The following is a 15,141-nucleotide window of genomic DNA, read 5'->3' as shown; positions in this document are numbered from 1 at the left end:
AGTTTATAAGACCAGACCTCAGTGGTGCTGTCCGATTTGGTCGGCATCCCATTCAGAGAGCATTTTGCCCCAACATGGAGGTGTTGGTGGCACCTGACATTTACGGACCCACACCTGTGCCACATGTAATTCTGTCCTTCAGTTGTTACAGCACCAGTCACACTGGTGACATCAAATACACTGTCGTGCTGTCAAACCTAGGCTGAAGATTTCCCAGTCACTACCAGTTAGCTCCCTGGAGGTCAGGTCAGACCTAGGGAACTTGGAAGCTGAGTGGCACAGCCCCCGCTACGTTGACTGAGATCTTGGCCTGCTGGCTCCTCCCAGTGGAGACTGCCGGGCACGGCGGCTTCACCGTCATGGAAACAGATTTCTTGCTTCATCTGAAGGTCAATCTTTCTCACTTGAGGATCAATAGAGTACATTAGTGGTGCCTAGGGACTGACGCTCTCCAGTCTACGGCAATTATAAATGGTGGAAAGGCAGTATTGATTAATGGCATGATGATCCCAGGCCCTAATCTCTGAACCCTGTGGAAACCAGACAGGTTCAGTGCCTCTGACGGCACGACGTCTTCATTAGATAGACTGGACTCCTTTCCTCAGGAGACCCCGTCTGGTTATCTAAGTAAAATGGCCATTTCATTTTCTCTCAGGTCGATTTTACTATCTTTTATTTTAGACAGCCAGCTCCGTCTCTGGGGGAATTTGTGGGTGATTGGAGTGGTAACAGCAAGGACACTACGGTCTTAGTAACAGCGCTGTATGTTCTCCAGCACCTTCCCTAAGGCATGGAAATCCTCCATCCACTCACACAACACTGCTTCAAGGGAGGGCTGAGGCGAGATGATCGTCCGTATTTTAGAAGGAAAGACACCACTCTAAGGTCTCCAAGCAAATGATTTTAAGAGCAGAAATTCATTTCCTGGCTCTGTTCACCAAATTACGCCTTCTTTAAACACAAACACAAACTGTAATATGTTGACAAGACGCATATTTACAGAGAGACATGAGGGTAGGAGAGAACTTTACAACAGTGGCCAACACCTCAGCTGCCTCCTAAAGAGCTAGCTCTCAGAAAGCAAACTTAAAGCAGCAATCCCGTTTGTCCTGCAGAAATGAAAGCGAATTGAACTTTCTTCTGTATTTTGTGGTAATTGCGCAGAGAGTAAGCCTGGGGGGTGGGGGGGGGTGGGGGCGGAGTGCCTGCAGGTTCCGGGCTGAGGTTGTGAGGAGCAGCGACCCACATGCTGAGTGCAGCGATCACCAGCAGGTGGCAGAGAAAGAAAATTTCCAAGCAGCCAAACACCAAACATTCAGAGAATTTTTCCCCTTTCCTGGGGGATGGGGTGGAGTTTATACAGGAAGAACTATAGGAAGCCAAAATCTGCGATAGTTTCAACACACAAGTCTAGTCATAGACACAGGAAGAATTGGGGGGGTGGCGCGGGTGAGAGAAGCATAGCCAGAGGAAGCTGGGAGACATGAAAACAAGGGATCCGAATGTCAAACTGATCTTAGGTGACAAGCTTTCCCTCACACAGAAGTACAGACAAAACCACACCCACATAAAGGGGGAGACGCATATCTGGGTTTGAGTTTCTGCAGGCCCTAGGTCCTGTAATCCGTAGCTTTCCTTTTAAATCCCTCTAGCTCCACCCCTTGGCTATTCCCAGGTAGGCCCCCAGCTCCCCTTCTGACCTCCAACCCCACCCAACCCCACCAGTTTCCTCTAAGGAAACAATCTGTGGTTGAGGGCGGCGGTAGGGCCTTGGCTCAGGGCCCAGCGCCTCGGGTACACTGAGGTTCCTGCCCACCACACAGACGTCGTCGTCTCTTCCTGCCTTTCCAAAAAGCATCGGAGAGGTAGGAGGTTTGTCCGGGAGGTCTTGGTGCAGGACCTAAGGGGAAGTGGTGAGGAGGCACTGCAGGGAGCTTGGGTGCCCTTGGCACAGACACAGCCCCAGGGCCCAGGAGGCTCGCTTCTTTCCAGCTGACATCCTCTCCCTTGTCACACAGCCCATATAAAAATGAAGCAGCAGCAATTTTTATTGAGGGACCTAAACTGAAAATAGGTTTAGAACATAATTTAAAAAAATAAAACAGCAAAAGTAGCAAAAAATATATGACCTTTTTAAAAACATTTTCCTTTTTTTTTTCTTTTTCATTTTTTAATATATAGCAACTGATGCCTCCCAGCCACCAGGAGCATCTTACCCAAAGGGTAAATCTCTGGTAACGACCCTTTTAAAAAGACATGTAAATATATACTCAGATTTATACACTTTGTGTTTTCTTCATAGCTATATACAAAGCCCCCAAGCGTGGGGCTGGGCCCCAGGGCCACGACACTGCTCCCAGCCTTCGCCTCCCCATCCTCTGGTACCAGGTATTTGGTCAGCAAAGCAAACTAGTATTAGAATTAATAAGCCCCTGGCACCATCTCTCTGGAGCAGAGGCCACCTTCAGCCGAGGCCTGGAGCGCCTGACCTCCCCTCGCTACTGCTGTAGCCCTGAGGACAAGGCCCCCGCCACCAGAACTCAGGCTTACAGGTCACAGGAAGCAGACAAAACCAACACAGGAAAGCTTGGTCCGCTCTTGCTGGCATGTCTGCTCACCTCCCACTCCCCAGCCTCCAGGCACTGCACCAAGGTGGCGGGGAGGGGTCTTGGTCCAACATGGGGGAGGGCACGAACTGGCCGGGAACAAGGCCCTGCCGCTCTGCTCCTCTCTCTCACAAGCAGGTTGTGAGGAGGAGGAGGAGGAGGAGGAGGAGGAGGAGGAAGAGAGGCGAACTCCAGGGGGTGGGGGGGGTGAAGGCCTCCAGTAGGCAGCTGGCTCCTGCCAGCAGGAAAGGGGCAAAGGGGAAGGCAGTGAGTCCCGCAGGGAGGGGTCAGGAGGTGAGGGTTACAGCGGCCGATGGAGTCTGGGCAGGGGGGATGGGGGTGCTAGTCAGCGTCGTTTGAGTCCACCATTGGCAAGCTGGGCTGGGTGTCGGGGCAGACAGGGTTCCTCCGGCAACGGCTCATGAGAGAAGACAGAATCCTCCCCTGAGGAGCAGGTAGAGCTTCGGGTGTCGGGAAAGCTGGGAGAGTACTGGTCCAGGGGCACAGACAGGTCCAGGTACTCCTGTGCAAGGAGAGACAGAAGATCTGGCACTCTCCTCCCCACGGCAGTGCGCACTCACAGAGGCGTGCCTGGGGGACGGTGGCCGAAGCTAGGATAGGACAGCCTCACCTGGTTGGAGGTCAAGGCCACAATGCGGTCCAGGTCTTCCACCAGCTGCTTGAAGGTAGGTCTCTGAGAGGGTACCGCATGCCAGCAATCCCGCATCATCATGTACCTAGGAGAGGACTGTCGAGTCAGGAAGGGAGGACCAGGCAGGGCCGCTTTATCTAGCTAGGCCCCTCTCTCCCTCTGTTCTTCCCCCAGGGCCTGGCCCAGGACCTCAGGCATCCTTCCACGCTTACAGCTCATTGGTGCAGTTACTGGGCTTGTCCATCCGATGACCCTCCTTCAGCAGCTTGAAAAGCTCCTCCACAGGCACGCCAGGATATGGGGAGCCTCCCAGAGTGAAGATCTCCCACAGGAGCACCCCAAAAGACCAGCTGTGGAGGAACAGAGCTGGCATGTCTCAGGCGCACAGGACGAGGCCAGCCCAGAATCCTTTCCGTCTCCCCGGTGGCGCGTCACCCTGACCCCACCCTCCCCGAGCACAGACGCTTACGGGGAACGCGAGGGCCAGCGCTGGAGCTCACACCGGCCTTCCAACCTCTACCAAGAGAACAAGGTAGGTGGACATATCCAGTGTTTTGTTTTGCTCTCTCCGAGAGGGAAGCAGACCCCTGTCGATCCAGAGGGACACCCAGGACTTTACTATGCTGGAATGTTCTATCCATGTATCCCTGGCAACTGCCACTTTGAAACTCACACGTCACTCTGGTGGGTGTAGATCCGGTCAAACAAAGCCTCGGGGGCCATCCACTTCACAGGCAGCCGGCCCTGTAAGTGACATAGGGAGACTGCGGGTAGCCCAAGCCCCGGTGATGCGGGGACAAGCGGGGGCGGCAGGGGGGCGTGGTTGGGGGGCGCACACACGGGACCAGATGTGGGAAGGAGGACATGTGCTTGGCTCGTCCCACCCCACCGCCTCTCAAGTAAGGCCACCTGTGCTGGGCCCCAGCCCAGAGATGAAGTAGGAGAAAGCCCAATGGAGTCCTGGGCAGAGGACCCATGGCCATTCTGTCCTCAGCACTTACGTTGGTTGTCTTTTTATAGTAGTCAATGTGGTGGATGTCCCGCGCAAGGCCAAAGTCTGCGATCTTCATCACGTTGTCCTCGGTCACCAGCACATTCCTGGCAGCCAGGTCTCGGTGTATGCACTGTGGGAAGCAGAGGCCGGGTTGTGGGTGAGGGGCCGCCAGCCGCCAGCCTGCCTGGGGGCCTCGGCTTCAGCACCCGCGCTGCCCTGTGCCGCAGTGTGCTCTCGAGCCCTGGCCCCCAGCAGCAGCACATCTGCACTGCGCTGGGGCTCAGACAAAGCCTCCGTTTACTGAGTACCCACACTGTGCTTCACACCATCACACAAGACTCCATCCCACAGCATACGGCATACATCATTCTTTGTGTTTGGAGATCTAGAAGTAGCTGCCTGGGCCTATACCAGTGGCAACGCACAGATCTGAACCGTATCCAGTCCGACCCGAACACCATGCCCTACACTGGCTCTCCAGAACCCGACGTCCCTGAGAGCCTAAGAGAGTGCTGGCAGGCACGATTCCAGACACCTCCAACCCCACCAGAGGACGCAAAGTCATAAACTGGAGTACGTGGAAGGCTCTGTTCCCACCCCTGCCTCACCCAGGGGAACCCTCAGGTGCCATACCTTCTTGGAGGCGAGATACTCCATGCCTCGGGCCACCTGATAGGCGCAGGATACCAGGTCCTTGGAGGAGAGCTGCTCCTCTGGGTTGTGGCTGGGGTTGTAACAGTACTCCAGCCCGGGGGGCCTCCGGGCCTGCAGGTACTCTCGTAGGTTGCCTTTGGAGGCATACTCCACGATGACGTACAAAGGACCTGGAAGCGCAGGCACGGACTTGCCATCAGGGAGGGCAGGCAGGTGCTCGGGCTCAGGTTCACCCCCAGGAAGCCCCACCCTCAATTGCATACCACATGTTTGTTCCCTAGGCCCACCTGCACCTTTAGGGAGCCTGGGAAATTCATTCCACTACCCCAAGAAAGCTAGGGAAATGATTCTTCCCAGCGTACTCCAGGAAGCTCCTGAGCAAAGCTGGGAGGGGGGCTGGGGCTAATTTAAGCCACAGTGACTCACCTGGTTCTACCCACACACCATGTGTATGAGTCTAGATACCTGACTTCTCAGACGAATGCCAGAGGACATCAGCCCAGACCCTGAGCGGTAACTCCAGCTACCGCTGAACTGGTCTCCCCTCTTAACCCCCTTCCCTAAGCTTCGCTGAAATGCCTGGTCACTGATTACGATCTCCTCCCCGAAACACGCTGTCATTCGAGGGGGAGGCCCAGGTCCTCAGGAGAGCCCCTGCGCTGACTGGGGCGGGAGAGTTGGCCTAGCTTGGCGCCTACCGTCTTGCGTGCAGGCACCCAGCAGGTTGATGATGTTCTTGTGCTTCCCGATCATCTTCATCATCTCCATTTCCGAGATTAGGTCTGACAGGTCTTTCTCTGTTGCATCGGCTTTACACCCAAACCAGGAGGGCACGAGACTCAGTTATTTGGAAGGGAGGACAAGAGGAGAAAAGCGAAGGGAGGGGGTACGGAGTGGATGCCTGAGGAGGCCCTGATCTCAAGGACTTGCTTCTTTTTCCTCCCCATTTCACACCCCAATCGATTTTCCCTTCCCCCTTACGAGAGCTGTTGGCAACACATGCTAGGGTGTGGGGCGGAGGACGGGTAAGAAAAACCAGCTAGCTATGGTATCTAGAATAAACCCCTGACCGCAGCCCAGACTGACGTCAAGAACAAAGTGAGAATGTGGCCATGTGGCAGGTGTGGACCGTGACAGGGCACCGCACAGAATGGTGGCCCAAGGCCCACAGTTTGCCTGGACAAGGAAGGGCTTGTTTTTGCAAGGACAGAGACATCACTTACCCTTCAACATCTTCACAGCCACTTTGGTCACACGGTTGGGTTTGTCCTTGTCCAGTCCAATGGCCTCCGCCAACACCACCTGCCCAAAGCAGCCCTCTCCCAGGGGTTTGCCTAAAACCAGCCTTTTGGAGCAAACAAAGGGTGATGTGAGATGGGGCTGATAAAATTTCCACCTTGGAGGGACATCCCATCTCCAAATCTCCAAATTCCACCCAACTGAGAGCAGAAAGCGTCAACTACTCTTTCTGGATGCATCTGGTACACCTTCACTCTGAGCTGGGGGGTGCTTCCTCTGAAGCTGAGAGTTAAAGTATTACCTATCTCGTGGCAGCTCCCAGCGAGGGTCTTCGGGAAGCTCGTATTCAGAGACCCCGGCCAGCATGGGGGTTCCACTAGAGGAGAGCCGTGAAGGCCGAACCAGCAGAACCCCAGAGTTCATGGATGCACTGGAATCCGCCGACACCTACAGAGAAGCGTGGGGTCACCCTTCTAGCGAGAATGGGGTGGGGGAGGGGAGCAGGGGTATTGAGCTGCAGCCGATTTCCACAACTCCCCATCAGGGCTTTTCATCAGTGGCAGGAGTATGTGTCTGTTATTTGACATACTTTCTCCAACACAGAGTGACAGAAAGACCACAAGAGGTCTGAAGATCTAAGTTCAAAAACAGATTTATTTTTGCCACCAGCTACCCTTTCCACTCACCTCTAACAGGAGCAGACCAAATCTATCTCTTCCAGACTAACATTTTGTAACCTATCATTGCAATCACAACTCTACTCTTGACCTCATTCTTTGTGAAAGCCCTGCCTCAGATTATGCATCCTTCCCCCATTTCTGAAGATTTTATTTATTTATTTCGGAGAGAGACAGCAAAAGAGAGCAGGAGCAGCAGGGAGGGGCAGAGGCATAGAGAGAAGCAGGCTCCCTACTGAGCAGGGAGCCCAATATGGAGCTTGTCCCAGGACCCTGGGATCAGGACCTGAGCAGAAGGCAGATACCTAACCTACTGAGCCACCCAGTTATCCAGGACTATGGATTCTTAACTCCCAAAGTACCCTCCAGAATCAGCCCAGCTCCAAAGGAATGTTCCCTCCTTTCACACGCCTTCACCCTCTCTGTTCCATTTCCTTGGACAAGAGGAAGGTGGCATCCTGGCATCTGCCTCAGGTCCTGTCCTCTCTATCTCTGTACCTCTAACTGGCCCTCAGGGACCCTTGAAAAGTGCAACCAGAGTTGCACATTCAGCCCAGGTAGGACCTTCTCCCCACCCATGTGCCAGGTGAGCAGTGGGCTTGCAGCTGGGGTATGGTGGGCACCGAATTCATGGGCTAGAGCTGCTTGGAACCCAACCCTGGAGCACTCGGGACAGTCCCCTGCCCCTGGTCCAGAAGCTAGGAAGCGAAGCTAGAAGTGGCAGGTTGAGGATAGAAGAGAGGGCAGGGCATCCGAAGGTCCTGGAGGAGCTCCCGGGGGGCGTAAGAATAGAAGGTGATGCAGAGTGTGCAAATCCCCTATCTACTTTCTGTTACCTGTCTGCGCAGAGGGATGCTCTTGGCCAGCTTGTGCACGGCCATCTGGCTGTGGAAGTCGCTCTTCTTGGTGCCACTTTTCATCTTGTAGATGATGACAGAGCCCACCATGCAGGAGATGAGGAAGGCCCCCGTGCAGTAGATGATGATCTCCAGGTATAGGGGCGAGGTCATCACCGCGGGCCTCTCTTCCAGGGCTGAGTCAGTGTGAACAGGGTATTAGCAGGCTCTGGAGGCCCAGATCACCAGGGTCCCAGCTTCGTAAGAAAGACCACCCCCACCTCCTTTCGTCTGAGAATTTTCAGGGCAGACAAGAACCAAGCCAGGTCCCAGCTAGGACTGAGGTCTGGCACTGAGCAGATCAATCAGCTTGTGATCTCTGAGTCTTCCTGATCCTGCTTGAATCCCCCAAGGGGGATGGACTAGAACTATCTTGCCACTTAAGGCCCATCCTCATTCATTCAGGAGCCCGCCTTGCTCAGCTGGACTGCTGAGATTGCCGGGGACCAGGGACCCCACAAGGACTTTCTCAGTCTCTTCCTGGAAACCCGGTCCTTCTCCACAGGGCCCCAGCACTACGTAAAACCCCTGGTACATGGGACAGAGGAACCACTTAGGAGTCTGTTGTCCCTGACAGCCCAGGGGCATCTTCTCCATTTCCATGTGCCACAGCACCCGACATACAGCAACACATTGTGAGTTCAAGGAGGGAGAAGAGGGAGGGACCCAGTCTGTGTCCTGGGTCCTTGTCTTCTGCCTGTGCCTCCTGGGTCAGGTCAGACACATAAATATTTGTACCTAGCTAAAACACAGGCAAAACTAACTTCATTTCCCATCATGTCTGGACTGCTTGAGATGAGCATGTCCACTTTGCTGCGCTTAAGGATTCTACTCGGGCCCCAACTCCTAAAACTGAAGGAGGAAATTGGAGAGGAGGCACTGTTTCCTTCTCTTCTCTCACCTTCCATTTAGAATTCAGCCTGCTCCCACAAAAGCCCATCCAGCTGAAACTCTTGTTTCCTTATGCACGGGGGACAAGGAGGCTTCCCGGACACCCCTTCCCCACCAGCTTGAATGCCCCTCTTCCTTGCATGGCTTTCTTCTAAAGAAACCAACCAGCCACAGAGGCAGGCACTCCAGGAACCTCCCCAGAGAGGCACCCGTGTGACCCCAGATGGAGCCTGAAGGAACCCCGGAAGCCCAACAAGGAGGCAGCAGAGCTGGTAATAGGAGGAAGTGTTTCTGTTTTTCTCTCTCCCCAGTATGGACAAACGAAGACAACCAAGTGGGAGCACACACGGGACAAAGACAGCGACGGGATGAAAACAGAACACTTCTCTGCCTCAAGCAGGGGTCAGACCCTGCTGGCCAGGCAGGGCAGAGGAAGAGAGAGGGACGGAGAGGAGGAAGTGTCAGCACCGGGCCCAGACCCACGTGCAGGACACTCTGGAGGCAGTGATCACCAGCCCCACCACCTGAGCAGGCTGTAGGCTCCTTCCTTCCCAGCCCAGCACACACACCTCCCTTCCGGGAGCCCAAGAGGATACATGGGCAGCACGGAGTCCCCTATGGCCTCCAGAGTCAGGCCTCACTTAAAGCTCCACTTCCCGCATCTGGGTGGATGGAGCCTCTGCTCCCGAGATCAGAGGACGGCGGGGGTGCTGGCCCTCTTCCTGATAAGCAACAAGCCTCTCTTTCAGAATGCCTACATCTGGTTAGAGGAGGAGGCCCAGGCCTCTCTTGAGACCTCTGGAGCCAGCAAAAAAGGATCAGACTAGTTAGGGAAGGCTGCTGGGCCCAAGGAGGGAAGGAGCCTACCCTGCATGAGAGCCCAGGTTAGCTCCAGAGTCCACGCATGCATTGCATTGGCCAAGGGGGAGAGCCAGATGCGGGTATGCAGGTGGGAGGCCTCTGTGTTCCTGCAAAACGAGGACAGCTCCTGGGAGAGCCGAGGGGATTCGACCCTCAAGCTTTCAGACAAATCGCCAGGGCCACCTGCTGGCCCCAGGAGCCCACCCCTCTACCTCTACCGGCTCTGTGTCTCCCCCAGCCCCACAATGCATGCTCCCCCCGTGCCCATGGCGAGGGCAGGACATCGAGAGGAGAAGTACAGTGTATACCTTCCAGAACGGTCAACCATGCAGAGTGATGGGACAGTCCGATAGAGTTACCCGCCAAGCACGTATACTCCCCCGCGTCCTCAAAGGAGACATTCCTTAAGTGGAGCACTTCCATCTCTTTGTCGGTGGTATTAACTCCGGCAGTCTAGAAGAGACAACGGAAGCAAAATGGACAAGCACAGGACATGAGACCTCTCAGAGACACACAGAGAAAGGGAGGGAGGAAGAGAAGGCGGGGGGGAAACCGGAGGAAGAAATGCTCCCCAGCGTCTCCTTTGCAACAAGGAACAAACAAAAACCACCAGGCAGCGAGACCTGTTAGAGGAAGACAGTGAGACCCTGAGGGAGGGGCTCCGCAGACCTGAGACGCCGCTGGCTGGTTACGACCCTTCACCAGATGCTGGCAGCCCCTGGCCCGTCCAAGCATGCGGGCGGGCGGCGGGCAGCATGGAGAAATGGGGCCCGGCGGCGGGGGCTGTTTGGTTTCAGGTAGAGAAAGTCAGAAGGCACACACAGGAGGGATGGATGGGTGCTGTGGTCACACGTGCGCACACACGCGCACGCACACGCACACACACACACACACGCAAGCACAGCAGCCTGCTGGTTTGCAAGGGGACGCCCAGCCCCTTCTCTTCTCCACCACTCAAACCTCCGTCTGCACTGCTGTTCAGCACGCGGCCAGACTGAGCCCACAAATGCACACACAGCCGAGGAGCACACACAAGGCACAGAGGGAACAGACACCAACACAGGACCGAACCAAAGCAGCCTCCCAGGCCGGGTATTTTTCCATGGCTCTGGGCTCTAGAAGTACAGCAGGGTGACAGGGAGAGTCGGGTGCTGGCTTCCCCATCTGCCCCAGCAGCGTGGGGCCTGAACCACACTCCCAGCACAGGGCCCCATCCAGCTCCCCATTACCTTTTGCCACAGGTCTGGTGACAGTGAGCCACGCAGACTGGCTAGCTTCACCAATATAATTGGAAACCTTACACACATACTCCCCGCTCTGGGCCTCTGTCACATTGAACAGGGTCAGCACCTCCGCATCCGAGCTATTAATCCCCGAATGCTAGAACAAACCAACGACAAGCCAGTCAGTGGGACACACACTGAGACGTGGCCAGACTTCGCTCCCATGTAAGGTTAAGGCAGGCCCAGGGAGCTGAGGCAAGGGAGACGGTAGTGAGATTTACCATCTTTCCCTTCTCAGTAGGACAAAACTGGACTTCGAAGGCCCAAAGCATCTGACTGAAAAAATAAACTTAAAAAGAAAATGGCTGCCCCTAGTCACACATTGTATCTGTGTCAGGCCCACTTGTCCGGGTCTAGGGCAGGGACTCTGAAGGGAGCCAAAAGCCAAGGGCCAAGGCCACGGCCTTGTTCTCTGACACAGCGGTTTCAGCACCGGTAGTGAAGAGAAGGGATGGCCGTAAAACTCTGGGAGGGCCAAGCCGGGGGAGGAGGAGGTCTAACTCTAGGACCAGAGTTAGCCAGCCCCCGGTTACGTCTTGTTGCGAGATCCACTGGGGGAATTAGGCAATTACCTTCCCTGGATTAGAGGAGCATTCGGGGACAATGACAGTCTGGGAGTGAGGAAAAGGAAGAGAAGGCCATTACTCCTGATGCTGTTTACAATCTACCTGCAGCCCTTGCTTTTCCAACACTACTTAAGAGTCGTGCCCTTATCGTTCACTCACTCGCCAGAAAGGACGTGACTTGGGCGATAGGGTGAAAGCTGGGAAACGCTTGCTGGAAAGGCTTTGGTCCTGGGCAATGGAAGATCAGGAATCCAAATGCCTTCCCTGAAAATAGCTGAGCCAAAAGCCTGAGCAAAGTCACTCTCATGGCTCCCCAGAAACCAGCAGTGGCCTCCCCATCCCTCAGTTCCCACTGCACGGCCACTCTGTGACCTGTCACTAGCTCTGGGGAATGTGGCTAGGTCCCTATTTAAAACGGAGCATGTGCCTGAAGGGTAAGTGATGCATCCCAGTCACTGGTACTAAGACTGACCATAGCCACTGGGGACCAGGGAGATACAGGTCTCCTTCCCAGCACCCAGCCCACAGGGACCGGGGCCTAGATTACCTTCAAGATCTGGACATAAGGCAGGTTGTCTGGACCAATCTTACTCCCATTCACCTCGATGTGCTTTAGCCACTGGATATGGGGCTGTGGGTCACTGTACACCTTACACATGAATTCCACATTGCTGCCCAGGGCCACCGTCTTGTTGGCAGGCAACCCTGCCTGCAGGATGGGCCGGTGAGGGGACCGCTCTGTGGAGGAAGAGACAGGAGAGACTCATGAGGCCCTGCCTTGGCCTGCTTCTGGCTGGGATGCTGACAGAGGGCATCCTCAAGACCGCCAAAGAGAAGTGAGCTCCCCTCGGCTTTTCCAGTGAGCAGAGCGTTTCCAGTCTCTGCCAAGCCTTAGCCCCATAACTCTGAGCCGGGAGAGGGAAGAAGCTCTTCCTCCGCACGGCCATGCATCCATTTTCACAGGCACCAGAAGTCTCTCCTGCCTTAAATGGAGACCCTATCACTTTGGTCACACCCCCAGTCCTCCCTAACAAAAATTACAGAGAGGAGTTTAGACTTGCTCCTGCAAGTGTGGCCCAAGAACAGCACACTAGCAGCACTCAGAGTTCACCAGCAGTGCCGAATCTCTGGTCCTTTCCGGCTGGACCAGAAGATTCTCTTCATGCCATATCCTCAAAGCCAAGAAAGAATGCTGGTGGGGCAGCTCTTTACCCTAAGATCTCTAGAGAATGAGGGTCTGCCACAGCAGACCACCGAGAGCCGTGCTGGGCCTCCTCGAGTTTCCTGCAACGCCCCACAGTCGGCACGGGGCTGGGGTCCGGCACTACGGAGCCTCCGTCTGCTCTTCTGTGGAGCAGGAAGCATCATGCCGACCTCGCAGGGCCCGTGAGAACTGCCAGGGCCCAAGTCCCCACCCCTCAGCAGACTGTCCACGAAGCAGCAGCCACCGGAATGCCGTGTGACCCCCACTCTGGTCACCCCTCATGGGACACCAGCCACAACACCTTTCACCTTTCAGGAGCCAGAGCAGCATCCAAGCCTCTCAACTAAATGCACAAACCAGGCACAAAACCGGCTTCTGGTGACAGAGCTGACCGATGTCTGTGCCAGCCTGGACACTCTGGCCATTCTCTCCAAGCCCTGCTCTGTTTCCTCACAGCTCCTTTCACCCTGTCGCCGCGGCCTTCTTACCCACGACGTCGAGCTGGTAGGTGTGGTTAATGCTGCCGTATTCATTCTCTACGATGCACGTGTAGTTGCCCTTATCCGAAGGCACCACGGAGTCCATTATGATGCTCCAGGTGGCGTAACGGACCTGAGGGGAGACATGCCAGAGCGCTCCACTGCGGGTCTGGAGGAGAACGGAGGCAGAAGCGCCCGCTGGCACTTACCCTCCAGTCCCAGCCTGGGGCCCCCTGCGGCATGTGGGCCAGGACAGGGCAGAGACCGCCCCTCTACCCCGCCCCCGGTCCACGTGTACTGAAAGAACCCATCAGGTGCATGGGCAGGCGGGTATAAGGAACTCTGGACATCCGCCTGCAACAGCCAGGGCCACCTGCCCTCTGACCTACGCGTTTCCCGCCTTCTCCCAAATGCCCCAGGCTCTTCCCACTCTGCCCCTCCCGGAGTTCAGCCCAGTATGCCTCTGCCCTCTTCTTCCAAGAACCCTCTCCTCCTGCCCAACCTTGGGTCAGAATGGTTCTCACTATCCCTCTGGGCCCCTGATCACAGCCCACTTTTTGTGACAAGTGTTCAAGGATGCATGCCCTCCTGTTAGACTAGAAATTCTCTGTGGTCAGGAACACTGCCTTGCACACAGCAAGTGTTGCATAAATTACTTTAAAATGTTTCCCTATTTTTCCTGATCTCTGCTTTCCTTTTCTTTTTGAAGTTTTTTTTTTTTTTAAAGCAATCCCAGGGTGCCTGGGTGGCTCAGTGGGTTAAAGCCTCTGCCTTCGGCTCAGGGGATGATGCCAGGGGCCTGGGATCCAACCCCGAACTGGACTCTCTGCTCAGCAGGGAGGCTGCTTCCCTTCCTCTCTGCCTACTTGTGATCTGTCAAATAAATAAATAAAATCTTAAATAAATAAATAAATAAATAAAGCAACTTCTACACCCAACGTGGGGCTCGAACTTACAACCCTGGGATCAGGAATCGCACACCACCAACTGAGCCAATCTGCTTTCCTTGTACAAGATTAATGGCAAAAAAGCAGCGAGGTGAGATGGGGCAGAAGGATGATCAGAGTCTAAAGAAGTGATTAAGGAGGAAGAAGTTCCTCCTAGAGACGGAGATGGGCAAAGGATGCAGACAGACCAATCACACAGCAGGAAACAAAAATCGCTGATTAATACATGAAAATCTGAAGTCTGCTAACAAGCAGAACAATACATAAGAGAAGAGTGAAGTACTTTTCTCATCAAAGTTGTTGGTTCAGGTATGGGGAACTTGCCATTCCCATTGAACTAATTTTTTCTTTTGGGAAAGTAATTCTTACCATAATAAAATAAAATTTAAAAATAAAATCATATTCCTGCTCATTACATCATCCTCCATTAAAGCAAATATCACAATAAATAAAATATCAAATCTTCCTGATGTACTTGGAACTCTACTGCCCAGTACACTCTCTGGAAAGACATGTGTTCAGGAAATGTTCATGTAAAATGAAATAAATGAGTGAGTAAAATTACCTAATTACTGGAGGAGAAAAAGGTGATGCAAAATATGCATGAAGGGCTCAAAAAAAATTCTTATACTTGGTCTAGTAACTTCACTCCTAAGCAATCTTTAAAAACACGAAGATTTATGTACAAAGATATTTACCATAATGTGATTTACATTAGTGAAAAACCAGAAAATGACAAATACCACAAAACAGGTCGTTATATTATGAGACATTTTAATAATGAAATATTATGCAGCCATGAAAAATTATCTCTCAACCACATGGTGAAAGACTCATGTTATAATGTTAACAAGCGACAAGAAATTATATACACAGTGTGATTATATAAAAACCATATACATAGAAAAAAAGACTGAAAGGTTTTTGTTTTGTGAGAGCAAGCACACAAGGTGGGGGCAGGGCAAGGGAGAGAGAATCTCAAGCAGGCTCCACGCCTAGTGTAGAGCCCGATGAGGGGCTTGATCTCACAACTCTGAGATCATGAGCTGAGCAGAGTTGGACGGTTAACACTGAGCTACGCAGGTGCTCCAAGACTGAAAAGATTTTAAAGCTTCATTTGCAGTTTCTTGTACCTGAAATTTTTCTAAAGTGCCCTGCTTTTATAGTTAGAAATCATTAAACAATTAATGAC

General features: G+C 53.7%; 1 protein-coding gene across 9 annotated transcripts in view; it reads right to left on the bottom strand.

The window, feature by feature from the left end:
• Positions 1–881: 881 nt before the first annotated feature.
• Positions 882–15,141, bottom strand: part of FGFR1 (fibroblast growth factor receptor 1) — a 46,976-nt gene continuing 32,716 nt past the window's right edge. For 6 of the 9 annotated variants that reach the window (XM_032328750.1, XM_032328751.1, XM_032328756.1 and 3 more), the window contains 13 exons: positions 13,012–13,135; positions 11,867–12,057; positions 9,779–9,923; positions 7,653–7,855; positions 6,447–6,592; positions 6,130–6,251; positions 5,605–5,715; positions 4,886–5,076; positions 4,260–4,382; positions 3,932–4,002; positions 3,471–3,608; positions 3,238–3,343; positions 882–3,129 (listed from right to left, as the gene is read on the bottom strand). In XM_032328750.1, the coding sequence (XP_032184641.1) occupies positions 2,953–3,129; positions 3,238–3,343; positions 3,471–3,608; positions 3,932–4,002; positions 4,260–4,382; positions 4,886–5,076; positions 5,605–5,715; positions 6,130–6,251; positions 6,447–6,592; positions 7,653–7,855; positions 9,779–9,923; positions 11,867–12,057; positions 13,012–13,135 (1,848 nt within the window). In that variant the 3' untranslated portion in view covers positions 882–2,952. The remainder of the gene's footprint in view (positions 3,130–3,237; positions 3,344–3,470; positions 3,609–3,931; positions 4,003–4,259; positions 4,383–4,885; positions 5,077–5,604; positions 5,716–6,129; positions 6,252–6,446; positions 6,593–7,652; positions 7,856–9,778; positions 9,924–11,866; positions 12,058–13,011; positions 13,136–15,141) is intronic. The other 3 variants (XM_032328752.1, XM_032328753.1, XM_032328758.1) reach the window with 1 other exon arrangement.

Source organism: Mustela erminea, chromosome 21 (assembly GCF_009829155.1).
Source record: "Mustela erminea isolate mMusErm1 chromosome 21, mMusErm1.Pri, whole genome shotgun sequence".
NCBI classification, from domain to species: domain Eukaryota; kingdom Metazoa; phylum Chordata; class Mammalia; order Carnivora; family Mustelidae; genus Mustela; species Mustela erminea.
This window is presented reverse-complemented; position numbering and strand designations above follow the sequence as displayed.